Source organism: Hyla sarda, chromosome 3 (assembly GCF_029499605.1).
Source record: "Hyla sarda isolate aHylSar1 chromosome 3, aHylSar1.hap1, whole genome shotgun sequence".
NCBI classification, from domain to species: domain Eukaryota; kingdom Metazoa; phylum Chordata; class Amphibia; order Anura; family Hylidae; genus Hyla; species Hyla sarda.
This window is the reverse complement of record NC_079191.1, coordinates 121,920,700-121,943,527: the sequence shown is the minus strand read 5'-3', so window position 1 is coordinate 121,943,527 and position 22,828 is coordinate 121,920,700. Positions and strand designations below refer to the sequence as shown.

Sequence of the window (22,828 nt, the reverse complement as noted above, 5' to 3'; positions counted from 1 at the left end):
TTCATAGAAGAGCCATTTCTAGCACTGGGTGGTAACGCTGACCAAATGCAGTGTGATAGAGGGGGGACGGGAGTTTCTTCTTACATAAGGCAAACTGGCAAATGCATCCCTGCCTGTTAAAGGGGTAATCCGGTGGAAAACATTTTTTTTCCTCTTTATCAATAAACAGATTTGTAAATTACTTCTATTTAAAAATCTTAATCCTTACAGTACTTGTTATCAGCTGTGTGCTCCACAGGAAGTTCTTTTCTTTTTTTATTTATTTTCTGTCTGACCACAGTGCTCTCTGCTGACACCTCTGCCCATGTCGGGAACTGTCCAGAGCAGGAGCAAATCCCCATAGCAAACCTATCCTGCTCTAGACAGTTCCTGACATGGACAGAGGTGTCAGCAGAGAGCACTGTGGTCAGACAGAAAATAAATTCAAAAAGAAAAGAACTTCCCCTGGAGCATATAGCAGCCGATAAGTACTGAAAGGATTAAGATTTTTAAATGGAAGTCATTTACAAATCTGTTTAACTTTCTGACACCAGTTGATTAAAAAAAATTGCATTCCACCGGAGTACCCCTTTAAATAACCAGCCCTTTTTCATGCTCAATGAACACACCAAATCTTGGAGAGAACGGAAGAGTTGTTAGGCAGCGTGTGGTTGACTGTACTCCACACAGAAAATACAAGGCTAATTACAGGGGTACCATTCTGGTACCATAAAATTGTATTTTAATAAAACCTGAAGACATATAACTTACTAATATAGTGTACAGATCAGAAATGGTACTGGCTTTAGCAGGTTTTTACTTGAAATACCACTGACAGGAAATTGTGTAGTCCATTGTCAGTGTGGTATTGTCTCCAGTTCCTCCCTCTCTCCCAAGATGATGTAACATCATCTGCTGTCTCAGGAGGCTTGGCTGGATCTTGTCTCTGAGCCTAAGCTCTGCTCCCTTGAGAGATACAATTGTATCATAATTAGCAAGAAGTTCAAAGTGAGAGACATGTCAAACGTTTTGATCAGTTTTGGTGCCGAACTAAGCGCTTCACTCTCCTGCTAGCTGCCTATTTTGTCTAGCTTTAAGAGACAGGCTCCATTGTATGTCCGGTGCATGCTGGTGAGAGAAATATGTCTGTTTCTAGTTCTAGCAGCAGCTCCAGGCCCTCCTGATCAGCTCCAGCATTGCATGTCGCTGTGACAATGTAAAGGCGTATCAGGAGCCATGGACGACTGTCCCATCCTGACTGGCCTCAGCGTCCACACTTTCTTGAGCTGGTCTATTTACACTGCACTCTGTGTTCTTGCCTGTGATAAATGATATTTTGCTTGTCCCTGGCTCTGGTTTGCCATTCTTCTTGTGTATGTTCTTTGCCTGTTTTCCTGACTATTCTATTGCATTCTGATTCTGTACTTAAGATAATAAAAAATAAAAAAAAAGTCAGAAGAAATAAATTACACTACTCAAAAAAAATTAAGGGAACACTTAAACAACACAATGTAACTCCAAGTCAATAACACTTCTGTGAAATCACACTGTCCTCTCAAGAAGCAACACTGATTGACAATCAATTTCACATGCGGTTGTGCCAATGGAACAGATAACAGGTGGAAATTATGGGCAATTAGCAAGACACCCCCAATTATGGAGTGGTTCTTCAGGTGGTGACCACAGACCTGGTCAATTCGTATGCTTCCTGGCTGATGTTTTGGTCACTTTTGAATGCTGGCAGTGCTTTCACTCTAGTGGTAGCATGAGACGGGTCTCACTGGCGAAACACCGGGTCTCAATGGTGAAACGTTCAGATAGAGGAGAACAGATTTTAGCTCAATCCCGGCATTAATAAATGGATGGACCACGGAGCTCTGTGATGCTATGTCTGTAGACAGCATCTGAGCAGCGAACTGCAAACAGAGCCCCGCGGTCAGAAACATCCAAGCATAACATGCTACAAAACTGAAAATTAACAAATACGGGATTGTAATTTTAAATCACACACTGCCACCTAGTGGGCAATTTGAGCACTGCATTATAATAATTATTATTTGACAAATTAAAAGTTAAGTTTTAGACCAGAGAGGGTCTCTATTCAGGGTTTACCCTGAGGGGAGTTATATCCCCAATGTTTTTTGTATTGGAGTCTACAACTCACACAAGTGGCTCAGGTAGTACAGCTCATTCAGGATGGCACATCAATGCGAGCTGTGGCAAGAAGGTTTGCTGTGTCTGTCAGCTTAGTGTCCAGAGCATAGAGGCGCTACCAGGAGACAGTACATCAGGAGATGGGGAGAAGGCCGTAGTAGGGCAACAACCCAGCAGCAGGACCGTTACCTCCGCCTTTGTGCAAGGAGGAGCAGGAGGAGCATTGCCAGAGCCCTGAAAAATGACCTTCAGCATGCCACACATGTGCATGTGTCCACTCAAACGGTCAGAAACAGACTCCATGAGAGTGGTATGAGGGCCTGACATCTACAGTGGGGGTTGGTATTTGCCAGAGAACACCAAGATTGGCAAATTTACCACTGGTGCCCTGTGCTCTTCAGAGGTGAAAGCAGGTTCACACTGAGCACATGTGACAGACGTGACAGAGTCAGGAGACGCCGTGGAGAATGTTCTGCTTCCTGCAACATTCTCCAGCAGAACTGGTTTGGCAGTGGGTCAGTAATGGTGTGGGGTGGCATTTCTTTGGGGGCTGCACAGCCCTCTATGTGCTTGCCAGAAGTAGCCTGACTGCCATTAGGTACTTAGATGAGATCCTCAGACCCCTTGTGAGACCATATGCTGGTGCAGTTGGCCCTGGGTTCCTCCTAATGCAAGACAATGCTAGACCTCATGTGGCTGGAGTCTGTCAGCAGTTCCTTCAAGGGGAAGGCATTGATGCTATGGACTGGCCAGCCCATTCCCCAGACCTGAATCAGCACATCTGGGACATCATGTCTCGCTCCATCCACCAATGCCACGTTGCACCACAGACTGTCCAGGAGTTGGCGGATCCTTTAGTCCAGGTCTGGGAGGACATCCCTCAGAAGACCATCCGCCACCTCATCAGGAGCATGCCCAGACATTGTAGGGAAGTCATACGGGCACATGGAGGCCACACACACTACTGAGCCTCATTTTGACTTGTTTTAAGGACATTACATCAAAGTTGGATCAGCCTGAAGTGTGATTTTCCAGCGATCTGATTGGTTTCTGTGGGCAACTGGTCAACCGTTCCTCTAGACAGGTTTTGATAAACATCCCACAATGTCAAAACTTAAAATGTGACTGCATAGTGATGTCACAGAGGGGCACAGTGTGTTCATGCCATCTAGTAGCAGGGTATTGTGGGACATCATAGAAGCAGCAAAACATTAAGCATTTGTGATTGTTCAGAGATGGGGCACAGTGCGATCATGCAAGCTATATAAAAGTCTATGGGGAGATTTATGAAAACCTGTCCAGAGAAAAATATGCTGTGTTGCCCATAGCAACTAATCAGATTGCTTCTTTCATTTTTCAGAGGACTTTTCAAAAAAAATGAAAGAAGCTATCAGATTGGTTGAAAACGGGCAACTCAGCAACATTTCCTCTGGAAGGGTTTTGAAAAATCTCCCCCTATATGTGATTGGCGATGCATAAAAGTTGGAACATAAAGTCATATGGGGAGATTGATCAAAACCTGTTTAGAGGAAAAGTCACTGAGTTGCCCATAGCAACCAATCAGATTCCTTCTTTAACTTTTAAAAAAGGCCTCTAAAAAATTAAAGAAGCAATCTGATTGGTTGCTATGGGCAACTCAGCAATGTTTTCGCTGGACAGGTTTTGATAAATCTCCCCCATAAAGTCTATATAGGAATTTACTGTGGGATAAGATAATGATGTCAAAGAGTGTGTAAAACACAGGTTTTGTGGTCGCATCGGGGGAGATTTATCAAAACCTGTCCAGAGGAAAAGTTACTAAATCGCTCATGGCAACCAATCAGATCGCTACTTTTATTTTTAATAAGACCTTTGAAAACTGAAAGAAGTGATCTGATTAGTTGCTATGGGCAACCTGTTCCTTTGCACAGGTTTTAATAAATCTCCCCCATAGTGTTCATAAAAGATTTTGACTGAATGCAAAAATCACAAAAGGAGAAACAAAACAGGATGAAATTATTGTGTAACTTCAAGGGGAAATGGAGTAGTCACTATATATTATAGATGCTGGTCTACTGTGTCTAGTTATAGTTGATTTATGAAGGTCTACTACTAATCTACATTGCTTATATGTATGTGTTTCATCTCAATCGTAATCCAAAATGGCTATAACCATCAGCCGAGGGCACACCCTTTTAAACCAGCCCACCGAATAGAAGTTTGTAGGACTGTACGGTACAGTAGCACCCAGTGACTTGTTTCATTTAGTGCATCTAATATATATCAGATATGTGTGCCTTAGGGTGATGACTAAGAGGGCGCCACAATGTAGTTAAGCAGTCTATTGAGAATAATTATTGTGATTAAATGGTCATGTCATAGGTCACAAGATATTGTCAACAACCCATATGTCTTAAAGAGTACCTGTCACCAAATAAAACTTTTAATATAGTGTTCAACATAAATGTAATGTAAATGTAATGTAATATAAAAAAAACGGCCACTAGGTGGCTCTGTTCTGTTTCCTGCCGCAATTAATATAGTGAGTTTGGTCTCCTCCAGGCCTGGCAAGAGTCTGAACTCAGGTAGTGTTTCTCTGCACGGAGCTTGCTTGTCAGCTGCACAGAAAGTGAAAGCTCCACAGATTCTCACAGAAAGCTGCACAGACTGAAACATGCACAGAGCCTGAGGTCTTCTAATCATCATCATCTTACAATCAATGCTGCAACAATGTGAGGGCAGAAGTGGCCCCCAGCAGGCTTCAGTGATGTCATGCCTGCTGGGAAATGCCCACATTCTCCTGCTGGGAAATTGCACTATGCGAGCAAGAAGAAAGGTATGATACACAGCTTTTTAAACCTCTGAATTTAATGGCAGGAGGGGTGTCAGGAGTAGTCAGGGAACATAGCCTGAGGTAGTTCAGAACAGTTTCTTTGGTGACAGGTACTTTTTAGGCTGTTTACACCACTGTGAAACCTCTAAAGGAGATGTAATTTAGGCCAGATTGGTTTTGCTAGAATAGGTGAAAAAAAGTGCACATTTTGATTCAAAAGTACATTTTGCCTTAAAGTATTTTAACCCCTTAAGGATGCAGGACGTAAATGTACGTCCTGGTGCGGTGGTACTTAACGCACCAGGACGTACATTTACTTCCTGTGCATAACCACGGGCATCGGAGCGATGCCCGTGTCATGCGCGGCTGATCCCGGCTGCTGATCGCAGCCAGGGACCCGCCGGCAATGGCCGACGCCCGCGATCTCGCAGGCGTCCGCCATTAACCCCTCAGGTGCCGGGATCAATACAGATCCCGGCATCTGCGGCAGTACACGATTTCAATGAATGATCGGATCGCCCGCAGCGCTGCTGCGGGGATCCGATCATTCAGAACGCCGCACGGAGGTCCCCTCACCTTCCTCCTTCCGGCTCCCGGCGTCTTCTGCTCTGGTCTGTGATCGAGCAGACCAGAACAGAAGATAGCCGATAACACTGATCTGTTCTATGTCCTATACATAGAACAGATCAGTATTAGCAATCATGGTATTGCTATGAATAGTCCCCTATGGGGACTATTCAAGTGTAAAAAAAAAATTTAAAAAATTTAAAAGTAAAAGTAAAAAAAAAGTGAAAAATCCCCTCCCCCAATAAAAAAGTAAAACGTCCGTTTTTTCCTATTTTACCCCCAAAAAGCGTAAAAAAATTAATTTTATAGACATATTTGGTATCGCCGTGTGCTTAAATGTCCGAACTATTAAAATAAAATGTTAATGATCCCGTATGGTGAACGTAAAAAAAAAAAAATCCAAAATTGCTACTTTTTTAATACATTTTATTTAAAAAAAAAAAAAAAAATCATTAAAAGTTTTTTATATGCAAATGTGGTATCAAAAAAAAGTACAGATCATGGCGCAAAAAAATGAGCCCTCATACCGCCGCTTATAGGGAAAAATAAAAAAGTTAGAGGTCATCAAAATAAAGGGATTATAAACGTACTAATTTGGTTAAAAAGTTTGTGATTTTTTTTAAGCACAACAATAATATAAAAGTATGTAATAATGGGTATCATTTTAATTGTATTGACCCTCAGAATAAAGAACACATGTCATTTTTACCGTAAATTGTACGGCGTGAAAAGGAAACCTTCCAAAATTAGCAAAATTGCGTTTTTCTTTTTAATTTCCCCACAAAAATAGTGTTTTTTGGTTGCGCCATACATTTTATGATATAATGAGTTATGTAATTACAAAGGACAACTGGTCGCGCAAAAAACAAGCCCTCATACTAGTCTGTGGATGAAAATATAAAAGAGTTATGATTTTTAGAAGGCGAGAAGGAAAAAATGAAAACGGAAAAATTAAATTGTCTGAGTCCTTAAGGCCAAAATGGGCTGAGTCCTTAAGGGGTTAACAACTGGTCAAGCTATTCTTTAGGTAACAGTTTCTGAACATTCATTCTATTCAAATATACTATCTGGTTAATGTATATATAATTTAATTCAAGCAAAGCTAAAATTGCAGGGTGTATCACAGAGAGTGTTGTTTATCTCCATCATACCCATAGGGAAATGTCAAACTTGTAAGGCCAGTATTTACGGTGCTGAAGAGAATGTCGACTCACATAAGTTTAAGTGCAGATGCTGAAATTCCCACTGGAGACCTGGCAGCAGTGATGATATTAACAAACAATAAATTACCTGAGGAATCTGCATGTTCCCAAGAGCTTATAATAATGGGTTTAGCTACCTCTATTCATTGTACTTGTTCCTATTGGCCCAACTGCCTCCTGGGGGCTTCCCCTTTAAGTCATTCCTGTAAGCCTACCTAAAAGGAGAAGTTCTATAGGTGGTGGCTTTTGAGAGCAGGTGATGAAAAATAATCAGATCCCCTGTCACTTGTAGTGTACAACAATTATACATCAAGCCCTGTAATTAGACATTTCGGAGCACAGCTGAGGGTTTATTTTGTACGGACCGTCACCAATATGTGTCTCCTACAGTACAGAAAATATGATTCACTCTATGTGAGCATATATGAAGACAAAATGTTTTTTGTTTTTGTGTTTTTGATGACATTTTAATTTAAAATTGTATTTAATTTCTATTTATCTTATATGATCTTTTAATCACAGACCCTCCTCTGACACTATCAGCACAGGGACCTACAAGTGAACTCACATTACTTCCTGTTTGTGCGAGAAAAACTCAGAAAAACATAGTGTGGAACAGTCGTCACTCACCTTGGGCACTAAAGACTGTGCAGTAGGCTTGTGCAATTCGTTTCGGACATACCGTATATACTCGAGTATAAGCCGACCCGAGTATAAGCCGAGACCCCTAATTTCAACCCAAAATCCCAGGAAAAGTTATTGACTCGAGCATAAGCCTAGGGTGGGAAATACCTCATCCCCCCCTGTCATCATCCAGACCCGTCATTAACATCCTCATCATCATCCCCTTGTCATCATCCCACACATCCCCCCTTCATCATCCCCTTATCATCCCACACATCCCCCCTTCATCATCCCCTTGTCATCATCCCACACATCCCCCCTTCATCATCCCCTTGTCATCATCCCACACATCCCCCCTTCATCATCCCCTTATCATCCCACACATCCCCCCTTCATCATCCCCTTATCATCCCGCACATCCCCCCTTCATCATCCCCTTATCATCCCACACATCCCCCCTTCATCATCCCCTTGTAATCATCCCACACCCCCCCTTCATCATCCCCACCCCCCTTCATCATCCCCTTCTCATCATTCGCCCTCAGTGGTCTTCAACCTGCGGACCTCCAGAGGTTTCAAAACTACAACTCCCAGCAAGCCCGGGCAGCCATCGGCTGTCCGGGCTTGCTGGGAGTTGTAGTTTTGAAACCTCCGGAGGTCCGCAGGTTGAAGACCACTGCGGCCTTCAACATCATCCAGCCCCCTCTCACCCCCTTTAGTTCTGAGTACTCACCTCCGCTCGGCGCTGGTCCGGTCCTGCAGGGCTGTCCGGAGAGGAGGTGGTCCGGTGAGGAGGTGGTCCGGGCTGCTATCTTCACCGGGGGCGCCTCTTCTCCGCGCTTCCGGCCCGGAATAGAGGCGTTGCCTTGACAATGACGCAGGAGTACGTTGGCAATGAACGCACCTCTGCGTCGTTGTCACGGCAACGTGACTATTCTGAGGCCGGGCCCGAAGCGCTTAGAAGAGGCCTCCCCGGTGAAGATAGCAGCCCGGAACCACTATCCCACCGGACAGTCCTGCAGGACCGGACCAGCGCCGAGCGGAGGTGAGTATTCAGAACTAAAGGGGGTGAGAGGGGGCTGGATGATGTTGAAGGCCGCAGTGGTCTTCAACCTGCGGACCTCCGGAGGTTTCAAAACTACAACTCCCAGCAAGCCCGGACAGCCGATGGCTGCCCGGGCTTGCTGGGAGATGTAGTTTTGAAACCTCTGGAAGTCCGCAGGTTGAAGACCACTGCGGGTGGGGGGAGTTCACTCGAGTATAAGCCGAGGGGGGTGTTTTCAGCACGAAAAATCGTGCTGAAAAACTCGGCTTATACTCGAGTATATACGGTAATTCGTTTTTGTCCAAATTGTTCATATTTCGTACATTCGGATTGATCCGAATGTACAAAATATTTACATCCGAATGAATCCGAATTCGTAACAAAACAAATTGTACATGCCAACGAAATTGTGAAAAAGAATTTTATTTTTGTTAAAACAAAATTTGTTTACATTTAGAAGCAAGGGACCATTTAATAAAGTGTGTGTTTCACTTTTTTTTCTCTATTTTTTACACTGTTTTTTTACTGTTCCATAATGGGAATAGTAGTACCTGTACTAATTGACAGATCACAGGGGTTCGTTGCGATCCTCCTGTATATAATGTATAGATGCGGCCAGCGCTCTTCTATGGTCCCCTTTACTGACATATATACACACACATATTCATATTTTCCACAGAGAGCTGTGATTGGCTGGAACCATCTGGCCAATCACAGCTCTCTGCGGGAAATATGAATAGGTGTATATATACGGCAGTGCAGGGAACCATAGCAGAGCAGCCGGCCGTATCTATACATTATATACAGGAGCATCGCAACGAACCCCTGCGATCTGTCAATTAGTACAGGTACTACTACTCCCATCATGGAACAGTGTGTTCTGTGCTAGGAGTAGTAGTACTACCTAAAAACATTTTTAGAAAAAAAAGTGAAAAACACACAACTACATTTTTATTATTGTTGGCTAAATTTTTAGTGCCCTGCCCGCCCACATAAATTGATCCGTGTTTAAAAATTTATAAAAAGTTTGTTATAAAAAATATAAATTTTGTTAGATACAATTTTTCCCTTCACTACTGAATCTTTTTTATTTTTGTTTTATAATGGTACCCTACTAAATTTTATTAAAAAAGGAATCTCCATCTCCAATAACCATCCGAAAACTAAAATAAAATGGCACGCATAAGGAATAGACCCGAAATAACGAATTAATCCGAAAGCCGAACAGTTTCTGAGTAGAACCGAAAAAAAATATACGAATGCATCCGAAGACAGAATAAAACAAATCACTGTATCACGAAGGTTTAACAGAACTGAAACATTTTTCATACGGAAAAAAAAAATTTAAATGAAAACAAACGAAATTTTTGGTTGAGCACATGTCTACTGTGCAGAAACAGCAGTTGCTCTGGGCCTTATTGCCTGAGAGGCCCCATTGGCCTTTGTTACATAAGACACCAGCATTCTAAATAGCACATGGTGGGTGGGATCCTGTAACAGATTTTGCATTAGGAACTAAGAACTTTAAGAATCTCTAAAATAGTCCCTGTGGTTGACTCCTGAATGCACTGTGGCTAAATGTTGGGACAAAGAACGTATCTACATTTTCCCTCTTAGGTCTTTCACAAGCATGAGTAGTGTATAGAAAGAAACTGCTAAGTAAACGGCGCTTCACCTGGCCATAGCTAATGATCAGAGGGGTCTCATGACCGATCTAAACTTATGACATCACTGTGCGATATGTCCAAAGTTTATTTAAATGACAGTAATGCTCTAGGGAACTCATTAGTATACAAAAAAAATCTTTACCTCTTTCTGCTTAGGGTACTGTGGGTACACATCAGGTGGTCCAAGACGAGGTTTTTTTAGAGGTCTTTGTTCGTAGCTAAGAATTCCCAAAGCAGCCATGATCTTTCATGATAATGTGCTGGAAAGAAACAGAATGACTGGACAGGTTCCCTTTAAATCTAAAATAAAAAAACATGAAATACAGACAGCAGTTAACACTTCCGCTATGTTCACATGGAGGTATTTTTTTTTTTTTGAAGGGGGGGGGGGGGGCTTTTCGACCGAAAAACAGCCATTTCACATCTCAAAAAAACACTCAAAAGTGCTATTTTTTTCACCCTGAATTCTTAAATAAATGTAACAATGCATCTGTTATTGTTACAGGTGTAAAATTAAGCACCAGGGGATTTACAGCTGATTACATTAAAAAAAATACATCTGTATTTTAGAACGTACTTTTACATGCTGGGAAAATTACCTACAGTACACACAAGCATATTTGGAAAACACTACCTACTGGGGTGCCAGCTTATTAAGGGAAACTCAAACTGGGAGAACCTACATATATGGGGGCATCCACCTTATAGGAAAAACAACCGACTAGAGCAATCTGTCTTCCTAAAGAGGATGATCAACCGGCTAATACCAAATCGTCCTTCCCCACCCCACCAACCTACTTTCCTGTGAGAATAATTACTAAAAGCCCAACATTTAGGCTGGGTTCACACTGCAGAATTTCTGGGCAGAATTTCTGCCGGAGATCGAGCCGGTGGCGCTAGGACCAAGTAGATTGCATTGCTTCCTCCATAGACTGCAATGCATTTCTTGGTGAATCTTTTGGGAGATCTGCTCAGAAATGCATTGACATCTATGGGGACGGCAATGTAGTCTGCGTGGTCCTAGTGCTGCCGGCAGAAATTCTGCCCAGAAATTCCACAGTGGGAACCTAGCCTTAGGGCAACAATAAAGCCTGACTGAGAGGTAGGAGGGCACAGCCAGCGTAACAAGAGTCTGACAGCAAGGCAGTGTATGGGGCACTAGGGACCTAACATTTTCCCTTTAAATTGAATCCAAGACCATTTATAGGCCTGTCTTAAAGGGGTACTACGCTGGAAAACTTTTATTATTTTTTTTTTTTTTATCAACTGGTGCCAGAAAGTTAAACAGATTTGTATATTACTTATAATTATGCTGAATACTACAGAGGAAATTATTTTCTTTATGAAACACAGGGCTCTCTGCTGACATAATGACCACAGTGCTCTCGGCTGACATCTCTCTCCATTTTAGGAACTGTCAAGAGCAGCGTATGTTTGCTATGGGTATTTTCTCCTATTCTGGACAGTTCTTAAAATGGACAGAGATGTCAGCAGAGAGCACTGTGGTCATTATGTCAGCAGAGAGCTCTGTGTTGCAAAGAAAAGAATTTCCTCTGTAGTATTCATCAGCTGATAAGTACTGGAAGGATTACGATTTTTTAATAGAAGTAATTTACAAATCTGTTTAACTTTCTGGCACCAGTTGATTGAAAAAAGTACCCCTTTAAACTTGAACTATGTTCCTCCTTCACCATTCAGCTAGAGAAGTTTCTGATTTTGTTGTTGCATAACAACCAATGCTTTAGTGTCAACTTACAGATTGACATTAGAGATCAGAGACTCTTTGCATCATGGAGTTCCTATTATGTGGTGTCCCAGTACCAGAGTGTGTCCTGTCAGGTAAAGATTGCTTCAGGTGCCTGCGATAGGCCCTGTTGCTCAGGTGATATTGTGATAATCATTGTAATATTTGTTTTGTTAATTTATATTATGTTGCACTGTACCTTTAAGGAATGCACTGGATATCTGTGAGGAGGTATGATGCCGAGTACCCATGTGACCCTGATTGCCCAATGGGAACCCCCAAATTGCCCTGTATATAGTGTAGGGGGGGGCTGTTTAGTTTAGTTTCGATTTTAGCCTAGTGAGCTGAAGAGAAATCCTCTTATCAAATCAACCCCGCCATTCTACAAGTGTTCCCCGCACAGGAGTTGGTCAGTTCATACCATGGCGATGTCAATTGGACCTTAGCAGAACACTAGTCAGTGTGGCATATCTCCAAGTCTCAAATCTGTCATATCTAATAGCAAGGCAATTCAAGTGGGTGAAAAGCACCATAAGTCCCAGAAAGGCCACAGGGCTCCCATGGGTTACACTGCGCTGCTTCTACTCTGCTCTCTACTGCAAATATTGTACAATCTGCTCCTGCCTCAGCAAATAAGACAGTTATCTGTAACCTTGCGTCGGTGTGTTTATTGTCCAGCGCCTGGCCAAAGAGGAGCTGCCTTCATCTCGGACCATGTAACGGTGCCCTTGCCCATGTAACATCGGGATCAGGTGGTGTCCATTATACAGGGGCCCGTCCAGCTCAGGGTTTTATTTTTATTTTTTTATGAGCAAGCGGAGCTATGTTGCATATGTGCCCTAAGCCCAAGTGAATCATATTTTTACCATATCTTTTTCTATGTAGAGTGTATACTATACTATTTTACTAATAACTATAATATGCTGCATTTGCATTACAATTACACCAGACATGTTCTGTATGCTGCCCTGATGCAAGTGAAGGTTATCATGGCTTTTGCTGGAACTCTGTTTAATTGTGAATTGAAATTCTTTAGAACTGTTGAATGAGCAAATACAGAGAGGCGCTTCACATACTGACATTGAAAACCTGTAAAGTTTGTCTATTTTGAACTATTTATTATTCTACATATTTGCACTGGTGGTCACGATTTAGTTTTTTGTTAGTTTTTTCTTATAAGCAATTCTAAACAGTATAACACATTTAGGTTCAGTTTCTATTAATAATATAAATTTACATGTTAGAAATGGTTCACCGTGAGAAATAGTGGCTTATGCACACAGCAGTGGTGTAAAAAACCTGTATTGTGGCTCACAATCTGACAGAAAAAAGTCTCTGTATGCTCTATTACGGCTTTGTGAGAAACAGGCTTAAAAAAAGGTGTGTTTATGCCCTAACAGTGGGAGAAATGTGGTAGGCCTCTAGGGGTAGGGGTAGTGTAGTCAGGGTATTGCTTTAGTATATCAGGTGTTAAGGTTAACCCTATAATTTGTGACGCCAGGCTGAGGGCTAGGATGCTGAGGTAATTCTCCGGCCTATCGCCGCCCTTCCCAGTAACGATAGGTGCATGCAAATAATAACTGAAGGTCCACAAGGTAGCTGAACTTGAACTTGGATGAACTTTACTCAAAGGCTTGCAATACATCCAATGAACAGTAACAGTCTCATCAATACAGTCTCTATACACTTCAGTGACTGACAGTTGTTGCGGACACTGACTTTTGCTATAAGTCTCTGAATTCAGAGCAATTTGCGAAGATCTGTCTGGATTTAGGGGATAGATAAGGTCCGGTGATCTTGCAGAGTGCTTAGGGATTGATACACTCACGGTTTCATAATGGTCAGCCGTCGCCACAAGGCTCAGGCCTAACTCACTGATGACAGCAGTGCAGAACAACAGCCCAGGAACAAGAGAGTGATCAATGGCCGCCACTCCCTTATATGGGCAGGGCCGTTTCTACTGGTCCGAATATCTGTCACTCACCTTTACAAGGAATGATGGGTGCAATACGTCATAGGGACCGCCAAAGGTCCTTAAACAAAAACCATAGAGTTTACCTGATCACGTGACCCGCAGGTCCTGCTACGCTCCGTACAGGTAATTAACCAATTATATACATTTGTACAATTATATTTATATAAACCCTGAATAAACTGCTAGATCTACTAATTCCTAGATGAGAGGTGACAAGGGGCAGACTAGACAAGAAGAACCTCGACGTCCTAGGGACTCTGGCAATGGGAAACTACATACAGGTACCGTATAGGATGGGGTACCGGGACACCACAGAAAGGTGTGAACATTGTATTTGTAGCTCCACATATACAGTATAAATATAATTTACCCATTAAGTAGCTAAAGAGTATGGTAACTTAAAGTGGTACTCCGCCCCTAGACATCTTATCCCCTATCCAAAGGATAGGGGATAAGAAGTCTGATTGCGGGATCTGCCGCTGGGGACTCCCGCTATCCCATCTGCGGCACCCCAGACATCCATTGCAAAGAGCGAACTTCGCTCCATGCCTGATGACTGGCGATGTGGGGCAGAGGCTCGTGACATCACAGCCATGCCTCACTCGTGACGTCACAGCCATGCCCCCTAGATGCAAGCCGTCACACCCCTCCTATAGACTTGCATTGAGGGAGCTTGGCCATGATGTCATGAGCCTTCGGCGCTGTAGCTGATGCTCTAAACGAACGCTGGGTGCAGCAGGGAGATCATGGGGGTCCCCAACGGCGAGACCTCCACGATCAGACATCTTTTCCCCTATCCTTTGGATAGGGGATAAGATGTCTAAGGGCGGAGTATCTTAAGCCATGAATGGGTTCTCCTTTTCAGCAAACTACTGACCTTTGTATAAGTAATGAGAATTGAGGGCATGGAGGACCCAAATTACAATACTGGAGCCTGTAAGGGAAAAATTAAGCAGAAAATTTTGGACTGCAGTTTATAATAACTGGCCACAGGGGTTAAATGACGTAATGTTAGTGTCACCACTGAGGTGAATGAATGGCTGCAGAAGTCATGTATATAGATGTACAGTATGTCAGCACTTGGGGGAAATAAATATTTCAGGGGATCACAGAAAGATCAGCACAAGAGGGAACTATATTAACAACAGCAAATAATAAAGGAGGAATACCCTGATGCATAAAGAAGTGTAGTGCTACACAAAGAGTGCAACAGGATGTGGTCTATCGTAAGCCCACTCTTATAGAGATGGGAGGCTTACAAACCATTCCTGCTTTACTGGGATAAAAAACTTCTTCCAGGGTCTAAATTTGAAGGTCTTTCTTCAGTGAAGCTTAGAGACAACCCAACTTGCTTCTGGCTTTTACCTTGGTTGCCACCTCAATACCTACCATGGAGCACAGACAATGGGCTATCTCTCCATGTGGACATGAGAAACCTGATGGCCACACACACACCTTCCCTAAATCTACAAGTAACTTTTTTTTTTCAAAGGGCACTGCACCCTAAATGATCCTGTGACATTGAATACTCAGCATCAAATCAAATACTCTGCAACATGCAAAATAAATTAAATAAAGATGTGTATTGCAACAGCCAAGGTATGTGGTAAGTTCAGACACCCTAGGGTAACCATTTAAGAGACACTTCTACACCTTGGGCTTTTAAACTATTCCAGCTACATGGTATTGGTCAAGAAGCTGAGGTTACCTACAGGTAACCATTTGGCCTATCTGTATACACCCAAAACATTACCTCCCTGTGTATTTGCACCCAGTATTAGCAATGGCTCTAGTATGTGCCATGGATAAGAGCAGATGTCCATAAAAGGCCAAAAAGCTAACATTAAAGAAGAATAACTTTACTAATAACATGCACAAACTGCAACTACTCTTACTTCCTGATTCAAGTATTACATATGGGAACTTGGTCAAATGCCCAGAAGTCTCCAAAATGAAATGGCTATCTACATTATGGACTATCACCAATAGAAAACCAATGCTGGTCTAAATTTGTAATAAGGAAACTGCAAACATCTGGCACTTTATCCTTCAAATCGTAGGGTCAACCTACATTGTCATACCACAAATTAACTGCATTCCTATACATTAAGATCCATTTATCAGGGTATTCTAATATAGTCAATTCAGGAGGCACTGAACATGAGCAAATATAAAATCTACATACTGTAGGCCTTCTCTACATTATAAATATGTGAATAAGCCAGTAATCGTATTATGGACACATCTGTGTACCTGCATTATGGCTGTGTGTCCTGGCCTGACTACATGTTTAATGACCCGACCTTAAAGCATCATAGAATTCTTGAGTTTGGGTCATGAATTCGATTTTTGAGATGCTGGACCATTAAAGGGGTAGTCCAGTGGTGAAAAGCGTATCCCCTATCCTAAGGATAGGGGATAAGTTTCCAATCCCTGGGAGTCCGACCGCTGGGGCCCCCCGTGATCTCCTGTACGGGGCCCCGGCTCGTTGGCCAGATAGCGCGTGTTGACCACCGCACAAAGCCTTTGGCTCTGCCATAGCGATGTATTGAGGGTGTGTGTCAGCTGCCGCTTTGTGCGGGGGTCAACACACGCTATCTGGCCAGCGAGCCGGGGCCCCCGTACAGGAGATCACGGGGGCCCCAGCGATCGGACTCCCCGTGATCTGAAACTTATCCCCTATCCTTAGGATAGGGGATACGTTTTTCACCACCGGACTACCCCTTCAAAGGGGTTATCCAGAAATAGAAATCCAGAGCTGATTAAAAAAATATAAATAAAAAACAGCATCACACCAGTCCTCATGTTGTGTGTGGTATTGCAGCTCAGTTCAAATGAAGTGAATGGAGCGGAGTTGTAATATCGCATACAACCTGAGGACAGGAGTGGTGCTGTTTTTTGAGTAATCAGCTCGGTTTTTCTATTCCTGGATAACACTTTTAATACACATGTGTAATACTGCCAGTAGCTAATAACAGAAAACCCAGGCCTGGTATGTACGTGATTTCAGTGACATGGATCTACAGCTCTGCAAAAGTTTCAATGGTGCAAACAAGACAGGTAGGTGCATATGTAGGTCCGGTCTTATATAATGATTCCAGAAACTTTTCCCAAATATTAAATATACTGTATAAATAAATAAAATTCTCTCTATTCTTAATATTATAATATTCAAGGGATATTTCTCTCAAGGGATCTGAATAACGTAAAGAATATGTCACCGTTGTGTCATGTGGGTTCTACAGACTTTTTTCCAGGGAATAATCTTTCAATTACATAAGAACAAAATCTGGCTAATCAATGTCTTTAACCCCTGACTAAAGCTTTTGATCTGTACTGACTATTGTAAGCTGGTAAATGCAGCAATTGAATCTATTTTTTCTTTTTTTTCCTTTGGGTCTGGCTCAATTAACCATTTCTGCTCTGCTAACACAATAAAGGGGTTAATAATAGAGAGCTTCCTCCATGGCTTTATTATTCTGTGGCACTATTGTAGTAGTTTTCGACTGCAGTTGCTAAGCAGAATTTTAACTCCTACACAACAACGGTGAACTATTTATGCAAGCAGCTGCTGGATTATGGCCGGCATTTATCCTTGTAGGTGTAAGTGAAGCATTTTTTACACCTTTTTTTTTGTGTGCTGGTAATGTTTAGGAACATCAAATGTATTAAATGGTCACAGAGCATTTAATTCATTTTGTGCAGGTCACATTTTCTGAAATTTCTCTCTTCACATACACAAAAAAGCTAAGCTAAGTCTGGGCTGGTGTAGTTTTAGAGACTTTTTAGTGGCTTTGCACCTTTTTTGCGCCTTTACACAAAAAGGCGCAGTTCATAAATCCCTTCCATATCATGTGTATTGCCAAAATCAGTGGGTTGCAACTCAAAATCAGCAGAAATGTGTAAACCAAAGGGCACAAAAAAAGGCGAAAATAAACCCTGCTTGCACCTTTTTTGCACCTTTTCTAGACACAAAAAACAGTCTAAAGACAATGATAAATGTCGGCCTATGTGTGCACTTTTACTTGCCTTGGCCTCAGGCTATGTAGAACCGGTATCCGGCCTCTTGGTGGTGTGAAGACCTCCTAGTCAGGTTACTTGTAGGTGTCACCGGTAATATGGTACATGCCGAGGATGCTGGCACTCCAGGACTGCTATTGCTTTCATCCCTTATTTAGTGCATCAGGGGGTTGGGAGAGTGATGACAAGGCTTGCAGCTGATATTCAGAACAGGTCAATGAACAGAGCTGTTCTGTGCTGCAGGCTCTGGGAGGGATCCAGTGAGTGCTGCAGTGCTTGCAGAGTCCTGGCTCCTCTCATAATCAAAGCACCACCATACACTTGCTCTTCCAGCTGCACAGGCTGACGTCTGTCAGGCTGCCGGCTTCCAACCCACTTCACAGCTGGCCACGTCACAGGAAAATTAAAGGGAAAGGCCACTCATTTGTGTCGGCTAAGCTCAATCCATGATGCCCATGGGAATGCCTGATTATTATTGTGCTGTTTCTTTGTGGTGAAGTGATTCCCATATATATGCTCGTAAACCAATTCACTACAGAGAAGTTACAGTACGTAAATCTTAATTATTATAAAATTAAAGGTTCCACAACTTTCTCATATAATTCATTTAGCATCTGAGGTCAAGCTTGCTGCCAGTAAATGGGGGAATTCTTGTTTATACCTAGATGCTAAAGACAGGTACAGATCTAATACTATTTACAGGGTTTACCTCATTGTACCAATTCGTAACCCTCTGTGAGCAAAACACATCAGCATCGCAAAAGTCTACAATCTCAATAGTTTGATACAGCATATCACCAATGTAGATAAACCCTTAAATAGGTACTGTTGTTTCAGCAAACTTGGTATACATTCATAGAAATAGTACAAGCAAATATAAGAAACTTATTAATATATCTATGAAAAAAATTCCTTTCGCTTCTAAGGTTCCATTTCTGCTCCACCCACCCTCTATCCCCCCAAGCTTAACAATTTTCTTGGGAAAAGAGATGGAACCCAATGGATCGGGGAAGAGGAGGATGCTAAATGGCGGTTTGTTGATGTGGCATTAACCATTTATGGACAATGATCGAAAACAATAAAAACGTATATTGAACATAGGACAACGCGTTTCAAAATTTTAAATCCTCAGTCAGTTGCATTGTCAGGATAGACCTGAAGAAGAGATTATTTCACCTCTAAAACTCGTTGTCCTGTGTTTAATAAACATTTCTATTATTTTCTCAAATAAGTAAAAAAACAAAACAAAAAAATCCAGGTTACAATATTGAAACAGTACAATCAGTGTCAATCCCATAAGAATAAGGATACAGGACCATCAAGATACACAACCACAACCAGGGTATTACCTGTCTCGCTGCCAACAACAAAAAGCAATATAATGACTTGGCAATAGAGCGAAGGGAACCCGTTATGATGGATAGCAACAAAGAAGCTGGATTGTTATTTATCCGAGTCCCAGTAATCTTAATAATAAGGTCTATTGCTGTAGTCCAAAAGAGTTGAAGCAAGAGTCAACCCCACTAAAAAAGGCACATTGTGACACCTTACTTCCGCATCTCCAGCAGGAGTTAGAAACAAGAGGATACATTTTATGGAGAACAAAGGGGAATCAATACCATCAGGTCAGAAGCTTATAATTTGTATCCTGAATCCTGCTGAAGAGCGACAGTTTGTGGGAGAGAGTCAATGAAAAGTATGGCCCAATTCCCTTTCCCATGACGCTATATATGGAAGAGGCTTATCAGAGAGTGAGATTAATACAAATAAAATAAAAATGGCGTATATTTGAATAACTGTTTTTAGGGGTGGAAAAGTGGCCGTGCAGAGGGATTCAAAGGGGGTGAGCAATACTAGATTCTCTCTATTGGAAGTTAAGGAAGTTAAAAAGTGTTTAAATTGGACATCCAGAGAATGTAAGGGTGTTCTAGGAGATAACAGGGAAATGTCTAACAAAGGGAAGAGGGAAGGTTTATTGAGCACTTTTAAGCAAATGACGGAAGAGGTCTGCTGCCCAGTGATAAAATATGTTGAGTTTAGACCCAGGAGGAAGAACCTATTATACCTGTTATAGACGTAAGATAGCCATCTGGGGTGAACAGAGCGAGTTTAGGTAAGTACGTCATACACATCTCACTTATAGAGCATTTATTTTATCTTCTATCGGGGTCCGTAAATAAATGCCAGACACCAGCAAAGCGCAATTCAGTACCTTTTCTATTGAGATCTGCTGGGGTCTCCTCCATAGGCTTCCAGTTTGTGCACAATTCCATTACTGTACTTTGTTCTTGGATGCAGGCTGCTGCTGGCAATGGGAGAAAGATATATTTACATGCGCATAGTGGTGTTGCGCCCTGAGCATAATTTAATCTTCTGCTAACATATGCATAACTGGACCGATCTGTTCTGCTTTTTTGCAGATTTTTTGTGGGTTTAAGAAAAGAGATGGACTACCAGCTTACAGACGGATCAGCTACATGCTGCCCATAAAGTACTATATAGAGGTGAGGAAAGGTGGCTGAAGAAAGCCAGAGGCAGACTGTGAGAAACACAGACACTGAAGAGAGACAACTGGAGCTTCTAGTGAGTATTAGACAGATTTAATTTACCCAGTAAAGAAAAATGAAAGGTCAATTGGCACAGATAATGTAGAGTGCTGAAAATGTAAAAAGTATGCAAAGCTTATAATGTGAAGTAAATATGCAGTATTTACAGACGATAAATATATTATGCTTGAATGGCAAAAACTAGCAACACGTCAAAGTTTTGGATTGGCGGGGGTCTGAGTATTCAGACCTCCACTGATCAGCAGAACGAGCTGGGAGAAGTTCACGTTCAGCGCATTCTCTCCCAGCTTCCTGTCACATGATCGAGACAAACTCGCCATGTAAGTCTATGAGAGGGTCATGACACAGGCAGGGGGTGGTGGGGAGAGAAGCGGTCTTCTCCATGTCCGTTCTTCTCAGACCCCCGCTGATCAAAACTTTTGACATGTTGCTAGGAAATAAAAGTACAAATAAATATAAATTGTAAGGCTACTGGATGTGGATCCTCTAACCTGTGTGGCAGATGACACTGGCTGTATCGGGGATTGGAGTCTAAGGTGCCACTGGTTTTCACCAGAGCCCACCGCAAGGCAGGATGGGCTTGCTGCGGCAGGCGACACCCAGGTCGCTACCCCCAACATGACTTGACCACACAGGTAACTTGGCAAGATGACGTACAGAAGGATGAGACAGAGGTGTAGTCGGACTTAGCAAAAGGTCAATGCAGGCGGCAAAGGTGGGTAGTCAAATAACATAGCAGAAGGGTCAAAATACACAGGCAAGGCAAACAGACAATTAGGAACACTTAATCTCAGGCTAGGGGCACTGAAGATCCGGCAGGGAGGAAAGAGCGGAGCTGCCTTATATAATTTTGGCAGAAGGACCAGGCACCAATCAGTGTGTACTGGCCCTTTAAAGTTCATGAAGCTGGCGCACGCATGCCCTAGGAGGCGGAGGCACACGTGCTTGGAAGCAGAGGCCAGAGAGGAGGCAGGTGAGAAGCGGGTCACAATTCACATGTGGGCACGTCCCATGATGCGAACCGCAGCCCTGACGGGAGAGGTGAGCGCTCACGGTTGGAAGGCCGGAACGGAGCACTCACCGTAACAGTACACCCCCTTTTGGTCTCCCCCTCTTTTTGGAGGACAAGAATTTTTGAATGAGGTCACGGTCTAAGATGTTGTCTTGCAGCTCCCAAGATCTTTCCTCCGCCCAAATCCTTCCCAATCCACAAGGAAAAAACATTTTCCTCTTATAAACTTGGAGTCCAAAATTTCCTTGACGTTCTAAACATCAGAGGTACCTGAGATGGAAGTAGGAGAAATATGTTTTAGAAAAGTGGTTATGGATAACAGGTTTCAAGAGAGAGACATGAAAAGAATTCAGGATGCGGAGAGAATATGGCAGATGGAGAGAATAGGCCACTGGATTTAAACGTTTCTTGATCTTATCAGGACCCAATTAATGAGGACCCAGTTTATGACTGGGTACCTTAAAGCGGATATATTTGGATGACAACCAGACTCTGTCTCCAGGAAAGGATTCGGGAGGAGAACTCCTTTTCTTGTCTGCTTGAGACTTCATACGAGACGTGGCATATAACAGAGAGTGACGAGTGTTCTGCCAGACGGAGGAGAAATTCTGCACTTGTTCATCAACCATGGGAACTCTGGAGGAAGAAGACAAGGGAAGAGGATGAAGTCCATAGACCACAAAAAAAGGTGAAATCCCAGTGGATTTAGAATCCCTATGAGTGTACGAAAACTCTGCCCTGGGAAGTAAATCGGCCCAGTTGTCTTGATGAGCAGAAACGAAATGGCGAAGATAGTCTCCCAAGACCTGGTTCACACTTTCGACCTGTCCTTTGGATTGTGGGTGGTAAGCTGAGGAAAAAATCCAACTTAACTTGGAGAGGAAAGTAGAGGGCCCGCCAGAACTTATAGATGAACTGGACTCCAGGGTCGGATACGGATATGAGATAGCAATCCATGTAAGTGGAAGATATGGCAAAGAAAAAGCTTAGCAAGCTGTGGTGTAGATGGTAATCCAAGTAAAGGCACACAATTTGCCATTTTAGAGAATCAGTCTACGACAACCCATATAACCGTGTTGCCGCCAGAAGAGGGAAGGTCTGTAATAAAGTCCATAGCAATATCAGTCCAGGGAAGCTCTGGAACTGGCAAAGGCTGTAGAAGACATGCAGGTTTGGAACAGGGGGCCTTGTCCCGGGCATAGACCGAACAGGAATGGACAAAATCAACACCATCCTGTTTTAAACTAGGCCACCAATACTGTCTGGAGATGAGCTGCAAGGACTTACTAATTCCAGAATGACCGGCCAGAAGAGAAGAATGACCCCACTTCAAAACTCGGAGTCTTAAACGGGGAGATACGTAAGTCTTTCCAGGAGGCAGGTGTTGAAGACTTGCTGGTGCTGCAGATATAAGACGTTCAGGAGGAATAATATGTTGAGGGTGGGATTCCTGGTCTTGA

The 22,828-nt window shown here is 42.7% G+C and overlaps 1 protein-coding gene across 3 annotated transcripts in view; it reads right to left on the bottom strand.

Moving 5' to 3' along the window:
• MED12L (mediator complex subunit 12L) overlaps nt 1-18,130 on the bottom strand; it is a 627,340-nt gene extending 609,210 nt beyond the window's left edge. For all 3 annotated transcript variants that reach the window (XM_056564946.1, XM_056564945.1, XM_056564947.1), the window contains exons 1-2: nt 17,799-18,130; nt 10,193-10,350 (exon numbers count right to left, since the gene is read on the bottom strand). In XM_056564946.1, coding sequence (XP_056420921.1) covers nt 10,193-10,291 — 99 coding nt within the window. In that variant the 5' untranslated portion in view covers nt 10,292-10,350; nt 17,799-18,130. The remainder of the gene's footprint in view (nt 1-10,192; nt 10,351-17,798) is intronic.
• Between the last annotated feature and the right edge of the window lie 4,698 nt (nt 18,131-22,828).